This window comes from Phaethon lepturus, unplaced genomic scaffold (assembly GCF_000687285.1).
Source record: "Phaethon lepturus isolate BGI_N335 unplaced genomic scaffold, ASM68728v1 scaffold1419, whole genome shotgun sequence".
Taxonomy (NCBI): domain Eukaryota; kingdom Metazoa; phylum Chordata; class Aves; order Phaethontiformes; family Phaethontidae; genus Phaethon; species Phaethon lepturus.
The window spans coordinates 75,036-86,423 of record NW_010563961.1 but is presented as its reverse complement, the minus strand read 5'-3'; the positions used below and the strand labels follow the sequence as shown (position 1 = coordinate 86,423).

Here is an 11,388-nt window from a genome sequence, read left to right as displayed (position 1 = left end):
ATTCCTGGTACAAAACAGTAAGTTGTTTGCTACAGCCCCAATTAAATTGGAAAGCAATTGGCTCTATGGAGATTTGCGAAAAGGTATCTTTGCACCTATTGTAAAATTCTAAGTATCTTCTACAGTTGCATTGCCTAGATCACTCTACAAACACATGAATACAGCGAGATCCCATTTGCGCCCTTTAATGTACTATTAAAGAGTTCTGAAATGGCTTTTACAGGCTAAGGATTTCACGCTATTCTTTATCACTTGCTACAACTTCTGTCAATTTTCTTTTTCCTTTTTGCTATTCACTGTACAGTTTTAAAAAAACAAGAGTATTTCAGTGTCTCTGGCTATGTTTTTCCTTACCTCTGCAGCAACAAAATAACAGGTATGGGTCTCTTTTGGGGACAACTGCATTAGAGAAGACAGAGGGTTAAATGAAGAAATCCATTAAAAGGATAATGTAATCACATACTTACTCATTCAAGTTGTGTATGGACAGGAGTGATAAGTAAGAAAATTACGTATTCTGATTAACAAATTAATATTTTTATTAAACAATATATCTGCATTGCAGTAATTATCCCAAGGCTATAGCTATGCTCAAATCACCTTAAATTAACTTCTTTAAAAGCAACTCCAGAAAATGGAAGAGTCTGGTCTTTGCCAAGAATGCAAAGGCCTCATCTATAATTAGATTTTCACAGTCAGGCTCAACTCTTCCAATTTATTTATTTTTGGAGGATGGCTAGAAGGGGAATATTTCCACAGCACTATCCCATGCCCTGAAGACACGGATATCTGACACTCCAGCCATGTATTGTTTGCTTTCGCCGCAATGTACATTTCAGCTGTCTGGCAGGAGGGTCTCAGACAGTGATTCAATGCTAAAATACTGTTTACCTAGCTCTAATATCGCTCCTTTGGCTATTAGATGTGCCCTGTCATCCAATTCTCTCTGACTGGCTGATAGTCAAATTCCTGAGATAGGAGTCAATTTAAGGTGATGAGAATAGTTAAAAAGCAACTGTTTCTGACAAGGATCATAAAGTATCTTCTGGCAAGAAACAAAACCAAACAAAAGTCTTGAAAAACCACTTTCACAAATTTATTCATGGTTTTCAGAGCTCCCTAAATCTGGACTTAAGGTCTCCTAAAAGATGCTGAGACTCCTCTGTATTTCTTGAAAACAAATCATCCTTAAGGTCCTTATAGTCTCCACACACAAAGACTCACTGGCTATAATTATTATCTATTACTTGAATGACAGCAGTTAATTATAAAGACTGCAGTTTACACAAGATAACACACGACTTCCTCCTCTGAAAAGCTTAAAAACTGTAGTCAACTAAGATATTCTACAATAGATGATGACCACATCAGAAATAATGTTTTGTCCAAACTGGACATAGTCTTACTGCAACAGAAGCGGAAGAACCAAGTCAATGTCTGATGTAGAAGCTGCATATATGTTAGTGCCTGCAAGACAAAGTCATTTAGGTGATCCTAGAAATGCAGTTCTCTCTTTGCACTAGGGACACACAGAATTTTTCTCACAAATTAGTCTGTTGAGAGTTCATGAAAAGCTCCATCTACTACTGGGATTTGATACAGTTCAAAGTAGATGACAACTTACAGTTACGCATACTTACCTATTTACTAATTTTATTCCTCAGTTGACACTAAAAACATTTCTTCTGTGATTTTAATAAAAGAATCCCTACTGCATTCTTCCTAACAGGCACCAGAAACACACATCAAGGACTTCCCCAGCTATTACATTTCTAAAAACCTTATTCTGGTGGTCTCACAAGATACTTTGTTTAAAGCTTAAAATACTTTATGCCACCTTTGACTACAGGGGTTACAAAGAACAGATGCCTGATGCATCGTAATACTGCTTAACAGCTCCATTAAAATGATGACTGGGTTTTATTCTGTTAAAAGCTGTCTTTCTCCAGTTTAATGTATATTAAAAAATTCTTTTGACAGTGCATACACAATTTTGACATTGGAACGCTGCCTAGTTTTGCTTGTACACATAGGTAGGTGTAGTATGTAGTTAATATTTTAACATAAGTGGTTACTGTACTTTAAGCCATCACAGTTTGAGGCTTCATGTTACAAACATCATATAAAGCAAATGCAAATTGATGCATGAAAAAGATAAAAGATACCAAAATGCATTTCAATTTTTTGTCTCCAGAAATACTGATTTCTACTATGTTTACTAAATTTACTTTAACTCTTACATTGGCTAACAAAGATTCTGTCACCTTCCTAGCTCTTGGATCTCCTACAATGATGCATAAACTTGTTATTTGGAAATTCAAGCTATTCTAAACCCACCTGACTACAAATCTGTGTCTTGATCTCCAGTGGGGTTTATTTTGGATGACATTATCTCTGAACTTCTCGGCACAATGAGGAAGTCCAACAACTCAAGGAAACACAAAGTGGTTTTTACTTTCATGGAATCAAGGTTTTATTTCTGAATAAGCCCACCAAGAGGAAAATAAAAGAATATCAGAATTTGCGTGGGCTAGCACTTTAGACAAGAAATAATGTATATGTACGTCACCTTGACAGTAGCAAAACATCCTTCTTCCCTCTTCAATAACTACTGTAGTCAGAACAAATAGTATAGTAATACTTGCTTTTTGATGTCCACAATACTAATTGAAAAAGCCCAAAAGTACTGTATGGAAGAGCCCAACTCAGGCAACCATTTATAAACTTGGTGTATTGGTTAAGCTTTAAGTCAGTATGGACAAGACATGAAAACTCTGTCAGATATGAAATTCACCCCAGGCCTCCCTACAAACCATAACTTTATCCGAAACGTAACATCTGAAAAAGATGATATGAATTGCTTATGCTACTTAATGCAAAGAATCTTTCCATAAACAAGGCACTATTTTTCATGATTTCAAGGATTCTCTTAAGTACCCTTACACACCATCATATGTATACAGGATAGCACTTTCTTGCAGTCCCATCAGCAGCACTTCATAAGCTTTATGGTGGAGCTTGTTCCTATTCCTGAGCCTTGGTACATGACATATGATCTGTTGCCACTCACATGTATGGTGCTTTGCTGACACAGAAATATTCAGCATTAGGAATAAGAACTATATAAGAACTACAGTACCCGCTGCCAATCTATTAATTGCATCTTAGCAAAACTAAATATTGAACTACACCAGTGTAAATGATCCTCAAGTTACCAGGTGATTTGGTATCTCCAGTTGCATAGGTAATTTGAAAATAATTTATTTTTAATGCACAAGTACTCTAAGCGGAAAGATCTCAAACCCAAAAGTTAACAGGCAAAGTCAATGGTAACTGCCACATTGTAGAGAATCAGATCACTTAAAATCAACCATTGCTAAATGGACAGCCATGAATTTCCATCTAGTATAGTCATTTTTCAAATGAAAAACTTTTCTATTGCTTCAGGTAAGAGTACATTAAATGGAAAATTCTTGGGAGAGATAAGTAGGCTTAGTACTACAACACTTCTCCTAAATTTATCATCAAATGACTAAATGCTAAGCACTGGCATTGTAAAGATTCATTTCAGTGGACAACAAAGTTTTTGCTTCTGATTACCTTTTGCAAGGTTAGAATTGTTATATATTTTTTTAAAAACACTAAATTATTTTTCTCTGTCCATTAAAGCAATTGATCCCTAGCAAAAAACCTCTGTTGGTACTCAGTGAAATTCCATCCCTTTGCATTCTGGCAATTAACAGATCTCTACAGAGCAAAGATATACTGATATACTTTTCCAAAACTAAACCATTTTCCTACCTTTTCTTAATCTCTGTTACCTTCAGAATTTCTCTCTCCTGAATAGTTTGACACTTTATCTAATGCAGAATTAGAATATGGATTAAAGTAATGGAAAGTGGAATTTCACTGGGCAACATTCAGATTCTGGGTTGAAACTCCAGCAAACTTATTTAGCTCTAACAGTCTTTGTTTAATTGAGTATAAGGTGGGGCTAAGACAGACTAATCTCAAAATTTTATTGCAATAAAAATATTTTAAAATACTTGTAAAGTATTTAATTGTGTATAAGTATGTGAAGCACTTCAGAAATACAGAAGAGGAATGACCTCTATCATGATCAGTTTGGAATGTAATTATCAGCAGATGAGAAATGGCAATGCAGCAAAGAACCTAACAGTTAAGTATTGATACTTGGCGTGAACTTTATTTATTCACAAGTTTCATGCAATAGAATTTCTTCTTTTTTATTTTTTATCCTTTTTCCTCTACATACTGTTCTTGCCCACAGCTTTGCAAGATAGGGCACTGGAGTCTTTAGTCAGCATTTCTAGTGGCTTATCTCAAATTAGAGCACAATCCAACACCTATCAAAATGCACAGAAAACCTCCAGTTGGCAGTACTCAGATGTCAGTTAGGTGTCAAAATCTCTATTTTTACTACTGTCAACTCTTATTTTTACTAGAAGGACAGCATTCCCCTGCTGAAAAAGGTGGAGACTAAAGAGTGCATTACATCAATCCAGAATCTAATCAGCTTGTTGAAAATAGCTTTTTTCCCCTCAGTTATTCATGTAGGAGTGTTTTAATTAGAAAAGCAAAGCAACCGTTTCTCGATAGTTACACTTTAAAAGAGCTTGCCAAGCCAAGAAAACAGGGTACACAGTACCTCTGCAGTCCTTCACTTCTAACTTACAGACCTGTTTTTAGTTTTGCAGACATCTTCATTCTCCTTTAAAGGAAAGACTCTGGGAAGTAAAGAATAAAAGGACACAAATTTGAGGAAAAGCTACTCAAACGTTGCTAGTAGAAACTCAGCCAGAATATGACTGCATGGTGTAATATATACCTTTTAAATACATGATACAGATTGGCAGAATCTTGATAGAATAGGAAGTGCTCAAATGTATTACACAGCTCCCAAAAGAGCAGAAATAATGTCTGCCATTTCCCCAAACAGAAAGTGTATGCTTGAGGAAAACAGTGCTGCAGGTGGGGGTGGCAGCAGGATCTCATGCAGTACGGGCATTTTTTCGAGAGTGCAGAAAATGCATCCTTGTGCTCACAGCTTGTGCACAGTCATCCTGGCTGAGGAATTTTTATAGAAACAACCTTCTCTCACTCAAGGGCATAAACTTGCCAGCTTACAGCTCCACAAATGCCAAGAGAATACTGCAGATTTGCTTTTGGGCTAGCATTCAAATGCTTAGCACTGAGGCAGGTAACAGGGGTTTTGTAAGGCTAGCTATCTTCCCCAGCCTGGGGGCTGCTCCCAGAGCACTACGTGCCCTATATATGCCCTATATTCCGGTGCACAATGGGCTGCCACAGACTTGGTCTCCATCAATGTACCAGGTTATTTTGCTGTTTCTAGTTCTTTTCTTTTATGTTGTTGTTTACTTCTGAAGTAAATTGACTTCCCCAAGATACGGTGCCTAACGATCTGACTATCCATGATATGCTTCAAATACTGGAATACATTAGACTATAAGAAGGCCCTATGGTAATTTGTTAATTAGCTTAACCCTTTGGGGACACAGAAGAAGGAATTTTTTATTAAAACAGGGTAACCCTAGACTATATTGATCTGACTGAGAAATGAGTATTTTAGTCAAGATGAGTCTCAAGATGAGTACATGCTGGAAACAGTGATGTTGTTTCCATAGCAATGCCATGACAGCCTCTAGACTGAAATAGTGTGCTACCAGGAAATGAAGGGAGTTCAAGTGCTACGAGCTACATAGTTCTGTGAGCAATCCAAATACATTCTCATAAAGAATATTTAGTACAGCTAGATAGTCCAAAGATTGCTGCTGATGTGAAGTAAGCCTTATCAGTATGCTTCCAGCAGTCCTGTTTTCTCCTTCACTACACCCAAGATGACTTATCTAAAGGCTTAAGTTATGGGCCACACCGCTAAGCCATTTTAGACTGAACATTAACAAATACAGCAACCTTAACCTCACTTCTTTTCTAGTGAAGAATATCATCCATAATTAAGGACACTGATTCTCATTCTCCATAACAAAACCAAACACATTAAACCTTTTAGCGAAGAAAAGCCTCATATGTGCAATTATTTACCAGCTGACCTTCCCCCTCCCTTTTCTCTCACCTCCTCCTCTCCCTTGCCTCCTCCTGCCCAAACGATACTGAGCAAATCTGCTTGCAAGTGAGAAGCAATGTACAGAACTCTTGCATACTCCTCATGAAAATTTACACAGCCATAGCATAAAACTCACTTGTCTGCTTTTTACCCCAGTTAGTGTTTATGCTAATGCAAAAGCAAATCAGAAAACCACTAATTGTATTTTATTTGCCTAAGGTTTTACCTAAGGCAAATATTCTGGTCAAATTCTGCAAAGCTCATTTAAAATATTTTCCAAAGGAGACAGAAGGAGAATTAACTTAAGATGCGCATTGCTTTGTCTTTTCATGTTCAAAGAAAGGAACAATTCTCAGTGATTTGTAAAACTGCTAAAATAATGCTTATAACTGTTCTCAAATAAAATTCTACAAGACTAAGTACTTTACTTGAAAAACACCCCAGCATACCACTGCTAATCCATTCTTTCTCCAGCGTTTCCCATGCAATTTGTAAAGATGTTCAAACATGAGCTGAATGTCCAGAAAATCTAGCACTGTATTTGCTGTTTGTGTCACTGTCACAGCCAGCCTCTTGGGTAAACAGATTGTAGCTCATTATATGTAGCAGTGCTGCCTCTGAGGGAAAGCAGAAAGACAAATACACATCACTGCCAGATCCCTTATTAACAAATACCACTTTAAACCAAAATGTTTTCTATTTATTGTTTTAAACATGTATTTCAAGGAATCAAGCCTCGCATGTAAAACAGCAAGATGCTTCAATTCCATTTTGCATCTAGTAAAAAGATGTGAAGCAAGCATTTTTAAAACTGCCTGAGCCTCCTCCTGCCTGTCCCCCTAAGTGTGTTGCAGAAGGCACCGAGCCCAGCAACATTCATTTATAATTTAAACTGTTTCCTTGGCAGAATTTTTTCATCTTAATACGTCTAGTCCTAATTGCAGCCGGCACACCCAATGTTTTTACCAGAAGCTCATCTACATCCAGGGGAGCTTTATGTAACTGGGTTTTCTGTAGGACAGAAATGCAGTTTCTTTACGGGACGGATGTTGAAATCTAGTGGAAAATGTGCCCCTGCATTTTACAAGGATTTAGAGGGCACCATAAGGACAAAAAGATACCTGTGGAAAGACTGATACAGGTTTAACTTACTCATCCCCTTCTTCCAGTTACCGTGGTCGCCTGGTTAATTCCCCAAGATGAGTAAATTCTGTAACTATCTCACCTTCTTTTGGAACACCTATCTCAATTTTCCTCCTTATCAAAGAATTAAGTAAAAGTAATCTGCTTGATGATCTGGTTTGGACAACTGAGTACAGATACAGCTTATGTTGTCTGAAACAGAAGTGGATACAGCCTATCTAACTCAGTCTACTCTGCTGAATACCTACTGGTATCCAGCCACACAAGCCCATCTGCTGCCACCATGGCCAGCTTAGCAAGAGCAGTTTGCCCCTAGCATCGATCATTCCTTTACCTAGTGTTCTCCCCACCACTTCCAAAACTCTCTCATCACAGTCCTCCCAGATGCTTGTTCATGTGTATCTCAAAGAAGCAGCAATATCTGTATCCCAGTCCAGGAGAGAAATCCAGTTATCCCAAAATAACGCACATAAATATCCCAAAGCCACTGTCTCAGATACAGGAAAAGTTTCCTGTCCTAAAACTCAGAAAAGCATTCGTAATTTGCCCCTCATCATCACGCTTAGAACATACTCAGAAATTGAGCATGCTAGTATAAATTGTCTCATGTTTTAAGAGTTAAATCAGTGATTCAATCACAATCTCTCAAACACTTTTTATCAGTAAATATTCAACAACAGGAGTGTGCTAATGCTTGAAACAGAGTCCACGTGGCTGTTTTTCAGCTCCTTCCTAGTATATTGCTAGAATTTGAAACACCATCGGAGGCCAAGTGCTTCTGAAGCCTGCAAACAAGTGTTTTCACAGAAAGGGCAAATGAAATTGTTGTTAATGTTAATGTAGGTCTATGAAATTTATAGTTTCCATAAGCAATTTCTTTAAATTTTCTGCCTCAATTTACTCATCCACAAAATAGTAGACAAATTCATCTATCTAACAGCCTCTTAATCTTTTGTAAGGATAAATTGATCAACATATATAAAGGATGTGAAGATAAAAAGCTCTGCATAAATGCTAAGAATTATTTTACACTACCATATTCACAATACTTTTGTTCTGATTGTATCAATACTCCCATAGTAAGCCTTTTCTTTTCAAGGATTTACACACATTTGGGGTTTAAAAATTCATTTGGGACTGATATTTCTGTCAGCAAGCTCTTAGCATGGCAAATGACTTAATAAAAACTCATGTTGTCCTCACAAACTATAATAACTATTTATTTGTTTTTTTAAAACTTGTCAGAAACTTTTCTCTTGGCAATTCATAGTTTATAAAGCAGCTTTTAACACAATAAAAGGGATTGCCAAAAGCAAAGACTTATCTTGCATAAGTATTCTGGAATGTGATCTGGTTATCATGCACAGACACACAGAGATTGCTGTGCTTGGCCTGACTCACTGCTCAGCTTTAGGAGAAAGAGGAGGACACACAGCGGAGGAGGACAAACAGCAGCCTCGTATAAAAGTGTCCAGTACAGAGACCAGACTGGAGGGTGAAGCTACAGTTCAGAGGACACTGTCAGGAGCCGTGCTGCTACCCCATACAGACGTGGTAACAAACAGTTTTCCCACTCTGTTCTCTCTTACTAAAGAATGGAAGTACAGTTGCTTGGATAGCGAAGGCAGACATAGCTGGACTTTGACGAAATACATATAAATTGGTTCTATATAAACAGCCATATTAAAGAGGGCACCACTTACTTTGCTTAACCTGGACAGGTGAAAGACAGAAAAAGAATAGGAGTTTGGAAACAAACTGAGGAGATACTCCCTACAATCCCCAGGGTAAAGGCACCTGTCACTTGATCCTGCAAAGGCAGTCTTTTTAAGGACATTAAGAGTTGTTTGATTTAATGAGAATGTTTCCTGTGACATTAACAAAGCATGAGTTAAGCTCCACAGATGATCTGGCCTATGAAGGAAGAAATATAAAGAATCACCAGAGACAGGGAAAACACCCCGTCACATCGGTGCTTTCTTGTAGGAATTTGGTAGGACGCTTCACTTTGATGTCTAATAGTCCCTCATACAAATCCACAGGGAAATATTCTTCTACTTCCTTTTGAAATACTTAAAAAGAAATCACCAAAGGAACATAACATTCTGAGATGGCCCCATAAGCTATTTCTCTTCCTACTGGTCCCTTTATGTTCTGCAAAACACAGAGAATAATTTTTTTTGGCTACACTTTCTTTTGCTCCTCCTCTAAGCCACCCTATGCAGTGCAAGGGGAGCCTCACAGACGACCGGAATGATCCCACAGCACAGCTTTCAGGACGATGCCACCACTTGATACAGCAACGATTGCATTAGTGACAGACACAACAACTCACACAAAGCAGCTGAGCGTTACCCCCAAACTGCGCACACCTCAGGCATTAGGGTTCTGGCAAGCAGGATGATGGAGAATAGGGGCACAGTCAGGGTAAGGACTGACCTTTCAGCAAAACAAGGTGGAGTAGCTCAGCATGAAATGTCTTCAGGAAATAACAGTATAGAGTATTCTAGTCAGGTGAATAGTTACCATTCAGCTGGCATTAGTTTCTGATTTACTTGTCATTAACCAACTCCAAGACCGTTATTTTTCACATTAAATTCCCTGATTTTTGCAGCTTCTTAGCCATCTCTTATGACACCTGAGCATTTTCTGTTACAAATACTGCAGGGATCCTGGTAAGTAAAGGTGTATTTTACCACCTGCAGAAAAAAAATTTTAAAACAGCTTTCTTAAGGCCCCCTAATACTATCAACACTGAGCAAGGAACCACAATAAAGGATACTGAAGCTCCTATCTGTGATTGCTAAATGCCAGAGGTTAATCCTGAGATCATCTGCTGACATGTATGTCTCACAGTCACTGTTGACAGATATTGAGTTGACATGATAGGTGTGACCATTAGCAAAGATTCTCCGGGGAGTGACTTCTACCATCAAATCCATAGGTTTCAACACAGGCACCTGCCAAAAAAAAAACAAACCACAAACCAGAAAAGGAGTAAGATTTTAAATAATTTTTTTGCTAGGGTGATGAGAGTGTCAATGGAGGGCAAGCAGTCAAAGACTGTGACATCATAAAACTTCTCAACAGTGTATGCAAGCTGAAGTTCCCCATGGATCAATTACTGGGCAAGGCCATCCCTGCCAAGGAGGAAGGGAGAGACAGGAAAGCCATGGAGATCCAGGCAGACGAATGGAAAGCCTGTACTGTGGGAAGGGAGGCACTGGGAGCTGCCACAGAACAGGCCAGTCCAACAGCAGGACCTACTGTCCCACATATGCAGGAGCCTCTGGCTCTGAGAAGCGGCGAAGTCCTAGTATTTTGCTTTTGCTCGAGAGTTTCCTCTTAGTTGTAAATCACTTAGAGGACTTCTTTTGCTACTTGATGTCTCTCTTTCAAAAAAGTCAAGTGGTGAAAAGGTTATAATCTCAGCAAAACATAATAAACGAAGTCTTGGAAAACAAAGCCAACATGTGTACTGACATAGCATACATACACACATACATCCTCCTGAAAAGCCAAGACCACAGACTATCAGTCATCACTGAGCCCTCGTTATTCCCCTGTGTGTCACTAAAATATCATGCTTCAATAACTAGACACTGTCAATTTATTCTCTATTGGTAAAGCATTAAACACTGTAAGGCTGTGGTCCATGATTGGGTCTATTCGATGTTGTTGAACATGCATCAGAAACAACCATACGTCAATCCCCATGATAAAGAGGAACACAGGGAAGTTAAAGCTTCGAGTTTAGCTTGCCACTAAAGGAAGAAAACAATGGTTCACTCAGCCTTTGAATTCTCAGACTATAAGCAATCTGGAATGGTTTTGTTTGCCTAATCATACAGATACATATTCCATTAATGTAGTCAACTTTACACTTTGGAGGCTTTTTTTACAATAGACAATACTGGCTTGCTTTGGAGGTGGAGGTTGGTTGTTTGGTTTTAATAATAAAGAAATACTAGCATTTATACAACATAGCCTTCCAGTTCTAACCTTTAGCCACCTCCTTTGCCAAAACACCTGGTATTCAGCCATTAAAGTCTGAGAGCAAAAATCTATTATGTTATCATACACACTTATATTAGTTCCATGACTGTATCTGCTCAGCAATGCAGAACCTCACGTTCACT

General features: G+C 38.2%; 1 protein-coding gene across 1 annotated transcript in view; it reads right to left on the bottom strand.

The window, feature by feature from the left end:
- LOC104626698 (serine/threonine-protein phosphatase 2A 55 kDa regulatory subunit B gamma isoform) overlaps window positions 1-11,388 on the bottom strand; it is a gene marked incomplete at its 3' end in the record, with an annotated part of 29,398 nt that overhangs the window by 10,346 nt on the left and 7,664 nt on the right. Inside the window, exon 5 of the mRNA XM_010294688.1 lies at window positions 10,032-10,209. Coding sequence (XP_010292990.1) covers window positions 10,032-10,209 — 178 coding nt within the window. The remainder of the gene's footprint in view (window positions 1-10,031; window positions 10,210-11,388) is intronic.